A 16,534-nucleotide genomic window follows, 5' to 3' on the forward strand; every position below is an offset into this window, starting at 1 on the left:
GGTTGCTGAGGATTTTTTACGAATCCTTGTTCTCGCCGACTGTCAAGAGGAGAGTTGTCAAAGTACACACGGACAGGCTGACCTATAATAATGTATAGACCTTGGAATATATCATATCCAATCCTCCAGTTTTCATTTCTTCATTGTCAATTGTTTGTCGAAGGTAGTTTTAGGCAGCAATGAATACTCCCAATGCCAATGAATGTGATGGCATTTTGAAGGAATCTTCCTTTTGAATCTCCAAGCGCGCCTAAATTCTATACAAAGAAAGTTTTCATATTTATGTTTTTTTTTTAGGTTTTTATTATTACGTCAACCTTAATACAAGTATATGCTGCACGTTACTAAACGATTGTCTCCATTTTTCGTCGAAAGAGTTGAGTCCAAGAGCTAGCTTACGGCGTGTAGACATAGTCCCGTGCTAGAATGCTACGCTGCACCAGCTGCTGATCGATCCAGTCGCGGAAGAACGCCACATTGCCGTACACGCCGGGGATGCCGTTCTCGCCGCAGCCAATGCCCCACGCCACGATGCCCGCCTGATAGTAGTGGGTGGGCGATCCCGGAACCGGGCACACCAGCGGAGAGCCTCCATCGCCACGGCACGTGTCCTTTCCAGCCACACCGCCAGCGCACAGGAAGCTCTGGTGCAGCGCGAACCGCTTGCCCAGCCGCGTGCTGCGCAGTGACTGTTGGCACTCGGTGTGCGGCACCACCGGCAGCTCGACCTTCTTCAGTATCACCTGGTACTTGCCCTCCTTGCCAAACACGTTCTTGCCCCAGCCGGAGGCGAAACACTTGGTGCGATCGAACGACGTCCCCTTCGGCGGCAGACAGATCGGCTGCACGTTCTCGGCCAGCTGGAACGGCTCGGTGAGTATCAGCAGTGCCACATCGTTCGCCAGCGACGCCTTGTTGAACGCTTCGTGCGTGATGACCTCGGCGACCCGGCGATCCTGATGCTGGTACAGCTCGTTGCGCGTCTGCGTGTCCCATTCGCCGGCCCGTATCAGCAGCTGCTCCTTCTGCTTGTTGAACACGCAGTGGGCCGCGGTCAGTACCACGTTCGGCGCGATCAGCGACGCACCGCACTCGTACACGTTCAGGTTGCTGTCGGCGACACGCTCCTCCCGCAGCACGGCCAACATCCACGGGAACTCGCCGTACTCGGACTCGCCATCCTTCTGGCCCTCGATGCGGAAGCCGATGCCGTTCTCGTTGCGCATACCGCAGGTCGGACGGCGCGCATCCGGCACGCTGGTCGGCGGTGCCTTGGTAGCGCTTGGTGGCGGCTCATCCAGCACGGAGTCCTTCTCACAGCACGTGTTCAGGAAGTGGGGACACTCGTACTCCTCGGCCGGATCTTCGCCGACACGGATGTCGATGATGCCGGCGCCGTCTGTGATGATCTTGTTGTCGCTGCACAGATAGTACTGTACACACTCGCCGGTGCAGGTCTGCAAGGGAAGGAAGGCAACGGTTTCAGGTTAATTGAGTACTAAGGGACACTACTAGTGAGTCGTGAGGAGTCGGAGTTGGCCGAAGTCGTCAAGAGTCGTCCGGAGGAGACTCCAATCGATTCCAGACGACTCCGATTTTGAACGAATCCCACTCCGAACGACTCAGGACGACGCCGAGTGACTCCGGACGACTTCGGGCCACTCCGGACGACTCCGATACGGGACGGCTCCAGAAGATTCGGAAAGACTCCGGATCATTCTAGGCGGACCTACCTTCCAGAATCGCTTCTGAAGTTATCGGAGTCGGATCGGAGTCGAATCCGGATTTTTGCCGACTTCACCCATCACTAGAAGCTACTTCAACATCCCAACTACTTACGTAGCGCGGCTGGGCAGGGGCCGGAGCGGGGGCGGGGGCCGCCGCCGGAGCTGCTGCTGCTGCCGGCGCCGGCGGTGGTGCTGGCGGTTCCGTGACAGTGTTTTTGTTCTCGGTCAGATTGTACAGCGAGAGGTAGAGGTCGTCGAGCGTATCCTGGGAGGCGACCAGGCCCGCCATTAGCGCTACCGCGGCAAGCACCGCGACCGTTCGCGATAGCATTGTGTCGTTGGGATGTGTTTTGGGGATGGGCCTATGGACCTGGAAGAGGAGCAAAAGCAAAAGTAAAACAGGTTTTAAATCCTTCAGCTTTTGACAGAGTAGTTGATGCTCCAGTGGTGCCGTCTGTACGGCAGTGTGTGAGAAGATGCAAAGCAGCTTCCATGCAGGAGGATCACACACTAGAGATGTGAAACGACAACGGTGCGACCGACCTCACCCGACCAGAATACAAATTAGGCTGTAAATGCCGTCCCTGCTTTTTAGAAACTCAAGCTAGATTAGCTCCTGTTATTGACGCGAAAGCAAGCAAGCCGCTGTTGTAGCGTTTTGTAATTATCGCCTGCGCATCCCGGGGACATTCCGGTTTTATGTTTCGTATTGATTTCGCCGGGCAATCATCAGTCGCGGGGGAAATACCAAAATAAAACACACTACACACACACACTTGCACCCGCTTGTAGGTGATCTCGCACGATAACCCCTAGCCATAGATGTACGAAAGAGCGCATACGATCGGTAGACGATCGTGTGTGCCGCCTTCCCTTATCTCGGGCACCGTGTTTGAATACCCCTCCCCTCCATGTCAAATGCGTTCAATACTCACCTCCAAACACTGCACACACACACACGCACACGCACACACTAACAATAAACACGTTCAATGGCACCCGGTTCGGAAGCTTACCGGCAGATTCGATGTGAGTGAGGCTGCACAACAAACCGCGTGCGACACCGTCCGCGGTCAGTAGTGGATTGAGCTACGCGGACGCGCGATCGTATGGCTTTAAGGCACCGACACCGCCTTAGCCGCGGCTGGGCTGCGGTGGTGTGCGTACGATCCGATCCGATCCGATCGGATTCTGTGTGTGTTGGCTAGAAGGGAGCTCCAGAGAACCGGATTGCGATAACACACGTGCCGCCGCCTCTCCCCCTCTTGCGATCGTCCGCGGGTGAATCCCCGCAGCTCCCTGTAGGTTCCGAAACGATCACACTCCTCCCCCTACCCTGCCCTTTTGCTTGGGACACCGGTGCAACTGCCGACCGGTTTCCATTCCAGTGTGGAGGGGGATGGGGGATGGGGGAGGAGAGCATGAAATCTTTATTCTAATGCTGCGTCCCTCGGCTGAATCTTGCCAAGGCTTTGCAGCATCCAAGACAACCAAAACAACCAAACCCCCGATAGAGCGCCCGATAACCTCATGATCCGTCAGGCTCCGGCCGAACCTAACCCAGATTCGAAATTGTTGGCAACTTTCACAATCTTTGGGAGGGGGGAAATCGATGATGTTTTTTTTTTTGTGTGGTTCCGGTAGAAACAACAAAAATCCCCTCCAGCTTTTTACCTATTTTGCCCGAAAATGGCGAACTTTGGTGGACTTTCCTAGGCTTTTAACAAACAGCTCGTTCAAGGCACAGCCACAAAAAAAAACCTTGAAACATGTTTGTGAGGATAGTTTGTTTGCTGCGTCGAAGATCGTTATTAATACCTGGAAAATCCTCCCTGTGTGCAAAACAAACAGCAACAAAAACCCCTGTAAAATGATTCAGTTTTGTCTTTTTTTACTAATCTTGACCATTTCGCAGCCGCAACTCCCAACTCCCAACTTCACCAGCATTCACCGCGAGGTGGTGGGTGACGTGCCAAACTCATCCAATCGAAGCAACCCTGGCAAACAAACAACAGCGCCGGACCCGGATGGACAAATTGTGCGGAATAATAATTAACTCTGCCCGCTTGCACCCGACTCGCGCAAACGCCATTTGGCACCTCCTCGCTTGCGCCTTCCGTATTTGGCCGTGCTAATTGGCCCGTGTTCGATCTCTTCCCGAAGGAGGAAGAGCAGCAGCAGTAGCAGCGGTAGATATTGCTGCAATCGATGTTCTTCTGCCTGCGTGCTGCAGCTATAATACGATCGCGCAGAAGGCGCTGACCCTGAAGAATGCCGTCAGCCAACTCACCTTGACCGGCGATCGCTCGCTGGGTTGGAGCTTGGGCGATGTTACCAAACTCGTTTCCTGCTCGTTGTTTTGTCGTTTTTTCCCCCATTTATTTTGCTGGCCGTTCCGTCTCGGCCTGTAGCCGTCCCAGGGTAGGAAATACAGAAGAAGAAAAGTAGAATAAATTTTGGAAGACACTTCACGGCGCTGTTTGTTTTGCTGAAACGAACCCCTGCTGTGGAAGTGAAGCATTCGGACAAATATTTGTTTGGAATACAGTTAGCGAGATAGAGAGAGAGAGAGCTACGGCATACGAATATTTTGTCTGTTAGAGGAGTTTTATTGTGTTTACACATTTGTTCTTTTAAAAGTTATCATAAATCACGTACTGGTGCTAGATGGAAGAGGCAAAAAGCTTTCACACCACACCACGTCTTGGGGTTGTCACTTTGTTGGGAATTTGGGTCGGGGGTCGTCCCGATGGGGTCAAATCCCGTGTGTCGAGCTGATAAGCTGCAAGCCTTTCTTCATCTTCTTCATGCCCGTTCATAAAAAAAGCAATCTTTACTCTACTGTCGCCACCTAGGGCGTGTAGCTGTCCGTGCCGAAGTTGCGCTGCACCATGTGCTGATCGATCCAGCCGCGGAACTTGGCCACGTTGGCGTACACGCCCGGGATGCCGTTCTCGCCGCAGCCGATGCCCCACGCGACCAGCCCCGTCTGGTAGTAGTGGTGGGGCGAGTTCGGGATGGGACAGACGAGCGGCGAACCGCCGTCACCCTTGCACGTATCCTTGCCGGGCACACCGCCCGCACAGATGAAGCTCTTGTGCAGGTTAAACTTGGGCCCGAGGCGCGTGGTGCGCAGCGCCGTCTGGCACTGATCGTTCGGCACGACCGGCAGATCAATCTTCTTCAGGATGACCTGGTACGTGCCGGCCTTACCGAACACGTCCTTGCCCCAGCCGCTGGCAAAGCACGTCTCGTGGTTGAACGCCATGTCCTGCGGGGGCAGACACACCGTCTGGATGCTTTCGTTCGGTTCGACGGGCGCGTTAAGGAACAGTAGGGCCACATCGTTGTGCAGACCGCCCTTGTAGTAGTCGGGATGGACGACAATCTCCACCACCGATCGGTCCTGGTGCGGGTAGATCTCGTTCTTCGTCTGGGTGTCCCACTCGCCTACACGCACCTTAAGCTGGGACGGCTGCTTGTTCTGCACGCAGTGGGCGCCGGTCAGCACGACCTGCCGGTGGATGAGCGAACCGCCGCAGGTGTAGACGTTCTCGCGCAGCTGGCCGAGCACCTCCTCCGTCTTGAGGATCGCCACCATCCACGGGAACTCGCCGTACTCGGCCTCGCTGTTCTTGGAGCCGGTGATGCGGAACCCGATACCATCCACATTACGGCGGCCGCATCGCGATTCGGGCATGGGCGGTGGAATCGGGGCCGGACCGGGACCGGGGCTCGGACCAGGACCGGGGTTCGGACCCGGTGCCGGCGGTACTGGCGGAGGAGGTTGAATCTTTATCCGAAGGGAAAGGAAAAAAGGCAATCACAATCACTTATGCACTCAGACACTTATCACGAGAAAAACAGCAACAAATACTTACAATGTCTTCCTCGAAGCAGCACTGGAGCAGATAGTCGACGCACGGGTTGTCGTCGGAGAAGCGAATATCGATCAGGCCCTCGCCGGAGGTGCTGCTGTTCGAGCAGAGATACTTCTGGATGCATACCGCTTCCCCTCCGCACGGTCCACCCTGATCAGAAGTGGAGACAAGCCGGATTAGGGACTTCCTTTGCGGGAGGTGCAAACACACTTACCTTCACGCCAACGTCGGGCGTCGGCGGCAGGGGCGGCGCACTGGTCGGCGGTGGCGCTCCCTTACCGGGCGCCGCCGTCGTAAACACGGAGTTGATCAGATCGTCCAGGCTGAGATCGTCGGCCGCGGTCGGGCGGGTGACGGCGATGGCCACCAGCGCGAACAGCGCCAGCGCCGCACGGAACTGCTGCATGGTTTGTGCTCGGATGGTGCGCGCGTACTGTGTGCTCTCCGCCGCTAGGCTCTGTGGAGAATGAAGTGTGCCGTCGGTGCGTTAGTATGTTTTAAGCGGCGCGCGGAGCTGATTGTGCCGGATTCGTGCCTGGGCGCGCTTGTGTTGGTGTGCTTGGCCGCACGCCACACACGCGCACAAACGCAAGCGGGTTGCAGCGGGAGCCGTGTCGCGGGAGTGAGTCCGGGTGGCGACGAACTGACAAACACGACTACCACGAAAAAAAAAGCCTCTCCACCCGAGCTGAAGAAGATGATGCACTGCCCCGCCGCGGCCAACATCTCATCCCCTTGGCCCGGGAACCGGTTTCCCTTGGGAGTTGGGACGGCGGGACCCGAGGAAGGGCGAGCATTCAGGCCGATCGAATCAGCCAAAAACCGGCTGATTGAACGCAAACAGAGAGATCGCACGCACAAAGCCAGACAGACAGATCGCTAGAGTGCAAAATTGGGAATCTGAACCGTTTGTTAGACATTTCGACGAATCCCCCAAACCCTGCGCTGTGTCTACGTGATCTAGCAGAGCTTTTGACTTTTTGATTGTTTGCGGATTGGATGGAAAACAAGATGGCTTTCACTGTACACCGAGCAGCTGGTTTCAGCCCGGCCAAGAAGTGCTTGATCATTTCCGTTCTGTTTGCAAGAGTTGCATGAAGTTGACCCACAGTCAGAAGGGGTCCGAGCGAGAGGGAGAGAGATGGGGGGAGGGGATGAGTGTTACTAAAGTTCCAATGTCACCCGGCAAAAGGGGAGGGGGGTGGGGCAATTTAGACTAGAGAGCGTGGGTAGTAGAGGCTCTGCGGTATAACCCTGCCAATGAAAAAACTGGTTTTTGTCGCTGGCATTATTGAGTATCGAAAAAACCCAACAGTGTATTACTGCGCCGCTTGCAATTAGCCGGTCCGGAACGGAAACACACTGATTTCAGATGGACCCACGGAACTAACACACACTCATAAAACAGGTCCAGCAACTACATCGCCGCTACCCTCTTCGAAAAAAAAAACAACCGGCAGAACATTTGCCTGCCTTTGACCCGATCGTTTGTAATACGTACCGTAGTGGTGACCCTACTCTGGCTCTGAGGTCTCTACGATTTCTACGCACTACGGAGTGTTAGTACTTGTACTCGCAAGCACACTGAGCAATCGTGGAGGGGCGCAATCCCTTCGAGCTTGATGGATGACCGATCGTAGTAGGCAACGATCGGGTCTGGTCGGGTACGCCGTACTCACGCATACCTCTAACATCGTGTGATGTACAATAGAAGGAATTAGCATTAGTGTATAGAAGGCGCTGTACGCGAAAGCGATCGTGGGATCTTCCGTCTATAGGAGGCTGTGTGAGAGAGAGAAGATAGAAAGAGAACACGGGAATATATTTATTCTACACGCAACGATCAAGCGCTAATGCTATTCAGATTGAACGCCCGAAACGATTCGACCACTTACGGTTTTGTGCGAACCGGCCGGAGGAAAAGGTATTGCACTTTTGATGGACCATTGGCACTGTTCGAACGGTTCCACTGGTCCGGTCATTGATCTGCGATTTTCGAACATAAATTTGTCATTTTATTGATTTTCGGTGTTTTTGTTTTATTCGTCTGTATCGCTTTTGTGCACATCAAATTGTGCAAAACTTCTATCACCAACGGCTAATCAGATAGAGAGCAATAGCGCATTGCTCATTTCCAATTTCCATTGCAGATGCACTTGTCAAACGACGCAAAGTGCATTTTTATGCAATCGTGATCTTCGACTACGATGTGATTATGATGATTAATGTTTAATGGATGATTATTAACGATACTAATCGTATTACCATGTCATATTGTTATACAACACCTTGAGCTATGTATTATTCTACCTTCAATATTAAAATCTCGGATAAAGAACGAAGAAAATGATCGCTTAGCTACTGTCAAACATTAGTGTCTCCATGGCAACGATGTGTTTAAAATTGCTTTTATGTATTTTTCTCTGATTATTGTTCATCATTTCTTAGACTATCATGTTTAAACGTAGCGTCCATCTTATGTCAATACATAGTCTTATTCTGCTTCTTCTTCTCCTTATTATTATTATTATTATTATTATTATTATTATTATTATTATTATTATTATTATTATTATTATTATTATTATTATTATTATTATTATTATTATTATTATTATTAATATTATTATTATTATTATTATTATTATTATTATTATTATTGTTATTATTATTATTATTATTATTATTGTTATTATTATTATTATTGTTATTATAATTATTATTATTATTATTATTATAATTATAATTATTATTATTATTATTATTATTATTATTATTATTATTTTATTATTATTATTATTATTGTTATTGTTCTTCTTTTTGGTGTAACGATCAACGCGGTCATGTCAGTATATTATAACTTACAATCATTGGCGCTTGGTTTTTGGCGTTCAGTCACCAATTGTAGTCTCTAAAGCATCGATTTCTGAGAGCGCAATGTTCACAATGTTTGCCTTTACTACAAAATAAGATAAGTACATTACAGGGAAACATTGTTCCGTATAACAGTTAAGTCGTTGCTGCGAGGTGATGGGACCTCGGTTTGGATTCGATTTCATTCGGCCCTGCAGAAATCCACGCAACTATCGAACAGACTGTCCGACCGCCCCCCTCAATGTACGTAAATTGTAACGTAAATAAATTGACAAAAAGTAGAAAAATAGTGGGTGTAGTAGCTCTTCCCTGTCTATTCCCGTCTCATACGGAGGATTGATCATTCTACTATGGGTACATCAACAAGTTACAGATAGCCAAGCTGATTAGTGGCTTAGGCAGGGCTAGACTGGCTCAGCATGTTATGACAAATGAGGGGAAAAAGAATCCTTTTCTAATTTTCATAACATATTACATGAAATTAAAATATAAATAAATTAAATTGTTCGATTAATTATGAATTAACCCGTATCAGTTTGAATACATTTGCATTAATTCAGTTCTTATTTGCATTAATTTTGTATAAATCATGCGTCAGTGTGCCTCTTCAAACCGTACGTTGAAGATTATCATTTTATTCTACCTAATCTTCCATTATTTTGACTATGATCTGTAAATTCCATCCGCCTGCGGTTTGATAATTCTTGTTGCAAAAAAAACATGAAAAAGATACATTTTATTACTGAACTGAAATTTAATGCATATAAATTAAAAATGATGTACAATTTATTGAAAAACAATAAAGTTAAGAAGAACCCACAGTATCAGAACCTACCTATTGCTTTAGAAGTCACTCAATTTTAACGAATCAGCCACTATCAACGCTACATGCATCTGTGCAGTGTACCGGTACAGTTTTGCAGCACAAACAAGGCAAAAGATTCCCGCTGTAACGCGCTCGGCTAGGTAGACCCCCCGATCGACCATCAGCTGTTATCACTGACTGGGCTGGTAAAACCCACAGCCCAATGCCGGCAAGGAGAATAATTCATTAATCTGTCCCGCTTCAGTGTATTCTCAAGCATAATGAGGGAAAGGTGGTGTTTCGCAATGGATCGGATCGTTTTGGTTGCGCTAGTAGCGGGATGTTTGCTGGTAGCGGTCGCTGCACAGGCGGACTACATCCAACAAGAGGTATGGATTTCCCCTGCTTTTGTAGACATAAAACCTTGCTCTCCTTTGCTTTGCTGGGTAAATCCAACTGTCGCGTTGTAACCGATCGTCTGTATCTTCGCAGCAATGTGTTACCGCCAGCAACAGGGCAGGCTACTGTATGACGAAGGCAGAATGTCCCGATCAGGAGCAAGTGGATCTACGGGCGGCAACTTGCAGCGATGCTACGCATTACTGTTGTCCGGACCGGAGCGAGCAGCTGCCGTCGAGGAACAGACCGAAGCTGCTCACCCAGTGCGACAGTAACAGAGGGTACTGCGTAAAAGGTGACGCGTGCAGCGTGCGTACCTTCCGCCTGCGTTCGAACAGATGTCCTGCGTACGAGGAGGTTTGCTGTCCGAAAAGTGCCTTTCCGGAGGAGTTTCACGCGACGCAGGTAGCGAAACACGACCTATCGATAGGTGCGACAACCAGTACTACTTCTACTACGACTACTACTACGACTACAACAACAACTACTACTACTACCACTACTACTACTACTACTCCAAATCCTGTTGGCGAATCAGATCAAATCTTGGAGATACAAGCAAGCACTACACCCGTGTCGGCTACTACTGCAAATTCATTGGGAACATCACTCGATGCACAGAGCAGTGAAGGCACTGGAGCCTCCGAACCTACCAAACTCCCGATTCCCCTTCGTCCGATCACTCCCGATCAACAGACGGTGGAGTCTACCGATGTGAACAATGCCACCGATTCTATCGAGAAATCGGCAAAACCGACTACCAACACCTCGGATGCGCAACTCGAACTTACCTCATCTGCCGAATCCAACGACATCGTTACATCAATAATCGATACTGCGTTAGTGGATGATAATTCCCTGCAAGAAACGGACACAACCACCTTCCCTGTCATACCACCAAACGCCGCCGACCCACCGCAAACTCCTGCCCTAATGGGTCAATTCACCCCGGAAAGCTTCTCCTACCAGGAATGCGGCCAACTCAATCTGAACGGTGTCGTGGAACGTATGATCAATGAAGATTTTCGTGCAGAATATGGCGAGTTCCCGTGGATGGTGGCACTGTTCCAGCTGCCGGAGCAGCGCTACTGCTGCAATGGGGCACTGATCGACCCGAAAGCCATCCTAACAACGGCACACTGTGTGACGAACTGTGGTGTCCGTGCGGCCAACATTATGGTACGGTTCGGTGAGTGGAACATGAGCTCGACGCATGAAATGGCAATTCCACGTGAGGATATTGGAGTGAAAAGCGTTCACCAACATCCCCGGTACAGCCCTTCTGCCCTTCTTAACAACATTGCCGTGCTGGAGCTAGCCCATCCGGTACAATATCAAGCGACGATACAACCAGTGTGTCTGCCGTCGGCCAACCAACCGCTTCGGGCGATGGAGAACATGATCGCCACAGGCTGGGGCAGAGTGATGGAAGAGAACGCACCACCGACGCAGATATTGAAACGGCTCGATCTACAGCGCATGGAACCGAGCATTTGTCGGGAGGCGCTGAGACGGGTGCAACGACCGTATCCCTTCATACTGGACAGCAGCTTCGTATGCAGCACCACCAATCATTGCGATCAGGAAAGACCTTGTGATGGAGATGCCGGTGCTCCGGTTGTGGTGGAATTACCCGGGACGACCAATCGATACTACTTGCACGGGTTGGTATCGTGGGGATATGGTTGCCATCAGAAGCAGATACCTTATACTGTGCTGACAAAGGTGGTCCATTTCCGAGAGTGGATCGATCGTATCGTTTCAGGCTTTAAAAAGAAGGTCAAAAAGGGACACTCCAAACAGCGTGAGTAGTGTCGTCGTCGTGGTGGTGGAACGTTCTTTCCAAGTTAGTTGCGCTCAACTTCAATAAAAACGTACAACATTTTCCAAAAACATCCACTTTATTCTTCGTTACTGCTCTAATCTACAGCATTTTGTTGCTGCTGCCCCTCCAGCAGCTCCTTCTCGTACGTGTAGCTCCAAATGTTGAGATCTTCACCCTTTATCACGCCATCGATCCAGTCGCGATGGTACGCCACATTCGTTAGGACCGTCGGTGTAGCCTGCTTATTGCAGTCGTAGCCCCACGAGCTAAGCCCGACCAGGTAGTACCGTTCGCTACCAGGCACCGTCTCCATCATGTACGGTGAGCTAATCTTCCATTATTTTGACTATGATCTGTAAATTCCAACCGCCTGCGGTTTGATAATTCTTGTAGCAAAAAAAAAATAAAAAAAATACAATTTATTACTGAACTGAAATTTAATGCATATAAATTAAAAATGTCTATGATGTAAAATTTATAAATGAACAATCAAGTTAAGAAGAACCCACAGTATCAGAACCTTCCTATTGCTTTAGAAGTCGAGACTCAATTTAAACGACTCAGCCACTATCAAAGCTGCTTGCATCTGTGCAGTGTACCGGTACTGTTTTGCAGCACAAACAAGGCAAAAGATTCCCGATGTAACGCGCTCGGCTAGGTAGGGACCCCCCGATCGACCATCAGCTGTTATCACTGACTGGGCTGGTAAAACCCACAACCCAATGCCAGCAAGGAGAACAATTCATCAATCTGTCCCGCTTCAGTGTATTCTCAAGCATAATGAGGGAAAGGTGGTGTTTCGCAGTGGATCGGATCGTTTTGGTTGCGCTAGTAGCGGGATGTTTGCTGGTAGCGGTCGCTGCACAGGCGGACTACATCCAACAAGAGGTATGGATTTCCCCTGCTTTTGTAGACATAAAACCTTGCTCTCCTTTCCTTTGCTGGGTTAATCCAACTGTCGCGTTGTAACCGATCGTCTGTATCTTCGCAGCAATGTATTACCGCCAGCAGCAGGGCAGGCTACTGTATGACGAAGGCAGAATGTCCCGATCAGGAGCAAGTGGATCTACGGGCGGCAACTTGCAGCGATGCTACGCATTACTGTTGTCCGGACCGGAGCGAGCAGCTGCCGTCGAGGAACAGACCGAAGCTGCTCACCCAGTGCGATAGTAACAGAGGGTACTGCGTAAAAGGTGACGCGTGCAGCGTGCGTACCTCTCGCCTGCGTTCGAACAGATGTCCTGCGTACGAGGAGGTTTGCTGTCCGAAAAGTGCCTTTCCGGAGGAGTTTCACGCGACGCAGGTAGCGAAACACGACCTATCGATGGGTGCGACTACCAGTACTACTTCTACTACGACTACTACTACGACTACAACAACAACAACTACTACTACTACTCCAAATCCTGTTGGCGAATCAGATCAAATCTTGGAGATACAAGCAAGCACTACACCCGTGTCGGCTACTACTGCAAATTCATTGGGAACATCACTCGATGCAAAGAGCAGTGAAGGCACTGGAGCCTCCGAACCTACCAAACTCCCGATTCCCCTTCGTCCGATCACTCCCGATCAACAGACGGTGGAGTCTACCGATGTGAACAATGCCGCCGACCCACCGCAAACTCCTGCCCTAATGGCTCAATTCACCCCGGAAAGCTTCTCCTACCAGGAATGCGGCCAGCTCAATCTGAACGGTGTCGTGGAACGTATGATCAATGAAGATTTTCGTGCAGAATATGGCGAGTTCCCGTGGATGGTGGCACTGTTCCAGCTGCCGGAGCAGCGCTACTGCTGCAATGGGGCACTGATCGACCCGAAAGCCATCCTAACAACGGCACACTGTGTGACGAACTGTGGTGGCCGTGCGGCCAACATTATGGTACGGTTCGGTGAGTGGAACATGAGCTCGACGCATGAAATGGCAATTCCACGTGAGGATATTGGAGTGAAAAGCGTTCACCAACATCCCCGGTACAGCCCTTCTGCCCTTCTTAACAACATTGCCGTGCTGGAGCTAGCCCATCCGGTGCAATATCAAGCGACGATACAACCAGTGTGTCTGCCGTCGGCCAACCAACCGCTTCGGCCGATGGAGAACATGATCGCCACAGGCTGGGGCAGAGTGATGGAAGAGAACGCACCACCGACGCAGATATTGAAACGGCTCGATCTACAGCGCATGGAACCGAGCATTTGTCGGGAGGCGCTGAGACGGGTGCGACGACCGTATCCCTTGATACTGGACAGCAGCTTCGTATGCAGCACCACCAATCATGGCGATCAGGAAAGACCTTGTGATGGAGATGCCGGTGCTCCGGTTGTGGTGGAACTACCCGGCACGACCAATCGGTACTACTTGCACGGGTTGGTATCGTGGGGATATGGTTGCCATCAGAAGCAGATACCTTATACTGTGCTGACAAAGGTGGTCCATTTCCGGGAGTGGATCGATCGTATCGTTTTAGGATTTAAAAAGAAGGTCAAAAAGGGACACTCCAAACAGCGTGAGTAGTGTCATCCTCGTGTTGGTACAACATTCTTTCCAAGTTAGTTGCGCTCAACTTCAATAAAAACGTACAACATTTTCCAAAAACATCCACTTTATTCTTCGTTACTGCTCTGATCTACAGCATTTTGTTGCTGCTGCCCCTCCAGCAGCTCCTTCTCGTACGTGTAGCTCCAAATGTTGAGATCTTCACCCTTTATCACGCCATCGATCCAGTCGCGATGGTACGCCACATTCGTTAGGACCGTCGGTGTAGCCTGCTTATTGCAGTCGTAGCCCCACGAGCTAAGCCCGACCAGGTAGTACCGTTCGCTACCAGGCACCGTCTCCATCATGTACGGTGAGCCCGTATCGCCCCGGCACGGCAACATCTCCGCGTCCTGTGCCGTGGTGCAGAGGAAGCTCGAATGCAGCTGAAACCGGCGTCCCATCAGCTTGCGCAGCGTCTGCTGACACAGCTCGTGCGACAGATGGTGCAGTTGCGCCTTCTTCAGGATCGTCTGAGGAAGCTTCCGCGGCACGACAAAGTTTGGTACCTCACCCCATCCGACACCGGTCACGTCGGTACCCGTCGAGGGAACCATGCCAGCCGGTGGCAAACACACCACGCCGACCGTGTGATTCAACTCGACCGTGTCGCCCAAGATGACGATCGCGATATCGTTGACCTTGCTTGTCATACTGTACTGCGGGTGCAGGTAGATCCTCTCCATCTCGCTGTCGATGTGCGGTATCGGTTCGCGCACCGTACTCATGTCCCATTCACCGAGCCGCACCACCAGCGAGGACACATCGGACCGGTACGGGTGTAGGCAGCTGGCCGTGGTGAGTACGGCGGCCCGATCGATCAGCGCACCGCCGCACAGGTACTTGAGCGCACTTTCCGTCTTCGTGCGTGCAAATATGGCCACCGTCCAGGGGTATTCCCCGTACTCGGACTCGCTGAACTGATTGTTCTCGATCGTGAAGATCATACCGTGCGGATTCCGGTGGCCACAACCCTCGATCTCGTACGGTGGGATGTGTACCGGTGGTCTTTTCGATGCTTGCTGAGTGTCGTTTGCATCTCCGTCACCCGCTGTTGTAGGTGACGCTGTTGATGATGGAGGAACAATCGTTACTTGATCATCCGCATCGCCGTCCGTGATCGGCGGGATGGTAGTAGCCTGTTTCGGCTCCGCACAACACTGCATCAGATGATCATTGCAGTCATCCAGTGGATGTCTGATATCGATGATATTCGCTCCCGAATGACTAACCACACCGTCCGTGCACTGATATTGATACACGCAGATGCCATCCTCGCCCTTGCTCGTGGTGCAGAACTACAACGATGAATTCGCACAAATTAATGAAACTTTTGCTAGTGATCTTGCATCATCTACCTACCTGTTCACTGTTGGTGCTCACTTCGACGTTCTGTGCCACAATTCCAGCCGCCAAGCACAACGCCGAAACAGTCCACCACATCAATGACGCCATATTGTTTGTGCGCGAGAATGTTTTACAAGAGTGCTTCCTATCCGCAAGCCACAAATGGCACGAATGAGGGACTGCTTGGTATAGTGCATACCGTTTCGGTTATCAGCTACAGGGCAGTGCTGTGTGTTGGTAACCTTTGGAAGTCTGTAGGTCCTCTCGGTGGGATTCCCCACTGATCGTGCAGTGTTTGTTTTTTTATAAACTGGTATAAACTCCCAGAGATACGTTTGTTTTCCAAGAAAGTGTCAAAAGCCATACAGTGGCTCACTAAATTGATGGTACATAGAATATGTTCGTAGTTCTCGTAGCCAGTTCTCAAGTTCGACTTAAATTGTTGATACAAATCAATGGAAAATCTTTACATTGATTCGCATCCATTCTAGGGAGAAGTTCTGAGCAAAGAATTGGCTTTGGAGTTCGAACGCTATCTTACTTTGTCTCAGTTATATTTAAGACAAATCATACAAAGTCACCTTATTTCGAAGTCAAACGATATACTTATGATAATGTGGATGAATGTGCCACCTTTGAGTCTATAATTTAATTTATATCATCGAAAAGGGCCTTTGGTCTCCTCAGGCTATTATTAAATAATGAAAAATGACTATCTAAACATGTTGTCACTCTATGGCCCCGGCTTACATGGATGTATCACTTTTCCATTGCCCCATTTCTTTATCTCTCTGGATGATTTTGACGACTCATCACTCACGGTCGACTGCCATTCCGGATGATTCCAACTCCGGATGACTCCAACTCTGGATGACTTCCGAACTCAACTTTATCACTCCGGTCGATTCCGACACCGTATGATTCCAACTCCGAATGACTAAAACTCCGTTTGATTCCAACCCCGGATGACTTCAACTCTGGATGACTCCAATTCTAGATTACCTCAATTCTGGATGACTAAAACTCCGTATGATTCCAACTCCGGATGACTCCAACTCTGGATGACTCCAACTCTGGATGACTCCAACTTTAGATGACTCCAACTCTGAATGACTAAAACTCCGGATGACCCCAACTCTG

General features: G+C 50.2%; 5 protein-coding genes across 9 annotated transcripts; 2 read left to right on the forward strand and 3 right to left on the reverse strand.

Moving 5' to 3' along the window:
* Positions 1-271: 271 nt before the first annotated feature.
* LOC120901888 (phenoloxidase-activating factor 2-like) lies at positions 272-2,859 on the reverse strand. Of its 2 annotated transcripts, none has more exons than XM_040310233.1 (3): positions 2,744-2,859; positions 1,840-2,097; positions 272-1,457 (listed from the first exon to the last, which is right to left on the reverse strand). In XM_040310233.1, exons 2-3 carry the CDS (start codon positions 2,056-2,058, stop codon positions 396-398), a joined length of 1,281 nt encoding a protein of 426 aa, XP_040166167.1. In that variant the 5' UTR covers positions 2,059-2,097; positions 2,744-2,859; the 3' UTR covers positions 272-395. The 2 variants fall into 2 exon arrangements, with proteins under 2 accessions (XP_040166167.1, XP_040166166.1); XM_040310232.1 differs by having other exon boundaries at positions 2,663-2,827.
* A 1,454-nt stretch (positions 2,860-4,313) lies between these two features.
* Positions 4,314-7,237, reverse strand: LOC120901886 (phenoloxidase-activating factor 2-like). Its single transcript, XM_040310231.1, has 4 exons — positions 7,110-7,237; positions 5,823-6,065; positions 5,609-5,758; positions 4,314-5,520 (listed from the first exon to the last, which is right to left on the reverse strand). The coding sequence occupies exons 2-4, from the start codon at positions 6,012-6,014 to the stop codon at positions 4,579-4,581; spliced, it is 1,284 nt and encodes a 427-aa protein (XP_040166165.1). The 5' UTR covers positions 6,015-6,065; positions 7,110-7,237; the 3' UTR covers positions 4,314-4,578.
* Positions 7,238-9,357: 2,120 nt separating this feature from the next.
* LOC120901883 (serine proteinase stubble-like) lies at positions 9,358-11,941 on the forward strand. Of its 2 annotated transcripts, XM_040310226.1 has the most exons (3): positions 9,358-9,676; positions 9,780-11,532; positions 11,617-11,941. In XM_040310226.1, exons 1-2 carry the CDS (start codon positions 9,569-9,571, stop codon positions 11,496-11,498), a joined length of 1,827 nt encoding a protein of 608 aa, XP_040166160.1. In that variant the 5' UTR covers positions 9,358-9,568; the 3' UTR covers positions 11,499-11,532; positions 11,617-11,941. The 2 variants fall into 2 exon arrangements, with proteins under 2 accessions (XP_040166160.1, XP_040166159.1); XM_040310225.1 differs by lacking the exon at positions 11,617-11,941 and having other exon boundaries at positions 9,359-9,676; positions 9,780-11,581.
* Positions 11,569-15,575, reverse strand: LOC120901885 (phenoloxidase-activating factor 2-like). Of its 3 annotated transcripts, none has more exons than XM_040310229.1 (3): positions 15,410-15,575; positions 14,356-15,345; positions 11,569-11,827 (listed from the first exon to the last, which is right to left on the reverse strand). In XM_040310229.1, the coding sequence occupies exons 1-3, from the start codon at positions 15,500-15,502 to the stop codon at positions 11,606-11,608; spliced, it is 1,305 nt and encodes a 434-aa protein (XP_040166163.1). In that variant the 5' UTR covers positions 15,503-15,575; the 3' UTR covers positions 11,569-11,605. The 3 variants fall into 3 exon arrangements, with proteins under 3 accessions (XP_040166163.1, XP_040166164.1, XP_040166162.1); XM_040310230.1 differs by having other exon boundaries at positions 11,569-11,808; positions 14,337-15,345; XM_040310228.1 differs by lacking the exon at positions 11,569-11,827 and having other exon boundaries at positions 14,096-15,345; positions 15,410-15,574.
* Positions 12,277-14,111, forward strand: LOC120901884 (serine proteinase stubble-like). The gene is made up of 2 exons (XM_040310227.1): positions 12,277-12,399; positions 12,503-14,111. The coding sequence occupies exons 1-2, from the start codon at positions 12,292-12,294 to the stop codon at positions 14,024-14,026; spliced, it is 1,632 nt and encodes a 543-aa protein (XP_040166161.1). The 5' UTR covers positions 12,277-12,291; the 3' UTR covers positions 14,027-14,111.
* Positions 15,576-16,534: the final 959 nt, after the last annotated feature.

This window comes from Anopheles arabiensis, chromosome 3 (assembly GCF_016920715.1).
Source record: "Anopheles arabiensis isolate DONGOLA chromosome 3, AaraD3, whole genome shotgun sequence".
Classification (NCBI taxonomy): Eukaryota; Metazoa; Arthropoda; class Insecta; order Diptera; family Culicidae; genus Anopheles; species Anopheles arabiensis.

Bases quoted from the DNA above. Each gene is read 5' to 3' on its own strand.
- LOC120901888 (XM_040310233.1), bottom strand. From the start codon at position 2,058: ATGCTATCGCGAACGGTCGCGGTGCTTGCCGCGGTAGCGCTAATGGCG. The intron at 1,458-1,839 runs GTAAGTAGTTGG...CTTCCCTTGCAG, and splicing joins CCCCTGCCCAGCCGCGCTAC to ACCTGCACCGGCGAGTGTGT.
- LOC120901886 (XM_040310231.1), bottom strand. From the start codon at position 6,014: ATGCAGCAGTTCCGTGCGGCGCTGGCGCTGTTCGCGCTGGTGGCCATC. The intron at 5,759-5,822 runs GTAAGTGTGTTT...ACTTCTGATCAG, and splicing joins CGCCCGACGTTGGCGTGAAG to GGTGGACCGTGCGGAGGGGA. The intron at 5,521-5,608 runs GTAAGTATTTGT...CTTCGGATAAAG, and splicing joins GCTGCTTCGAGGAAGACATT to ATTCAACCTCCTCCGCCAGT.
- LOC120901883 (XM_040310226.1), top strand. From the start codon at position 9,569: ATGAGGGAAAGGTGGTGTTTCGCAATGGATCGGATCGTTTTGGTTGCG. The intron at 9,677-9,779 runs GTATGGATTTCC...GTATCTTCGCAG, and splicing joins CGGACTACATCCAACAAGAG to CAATGTGTTACCGCCAGCAA.
- LOC120901884 (XM_040310227.1), top strand. From the start codon at position 12,292: ATGAGGGAAAGGTGGTGTTTCGCAGTGGATCGGATCGTTTTGGTTGCG. The intron at 12,400-12,502 runs GTATGGATTTCC...GTATCTTCGCAG, and splicing joins CGGACTACATCCAACAAGAG to CAATGTATTACCGCCAGCAG.
- LOC120901885 (XM_040310228.1), bottom strand. From the start codon at position 15,502: ATGGCGTCATTGATGTGGTGGACTGTTTCGGCGTTGTGCTTGGCGGCT. The intron at 15,346-15,409 runs GTAGGTAGATGA...TCATCGTTGTAG, and splicing joins TGAGCACCAACAGTGAACAG to TTCTGCACCACGAGCAAGGG.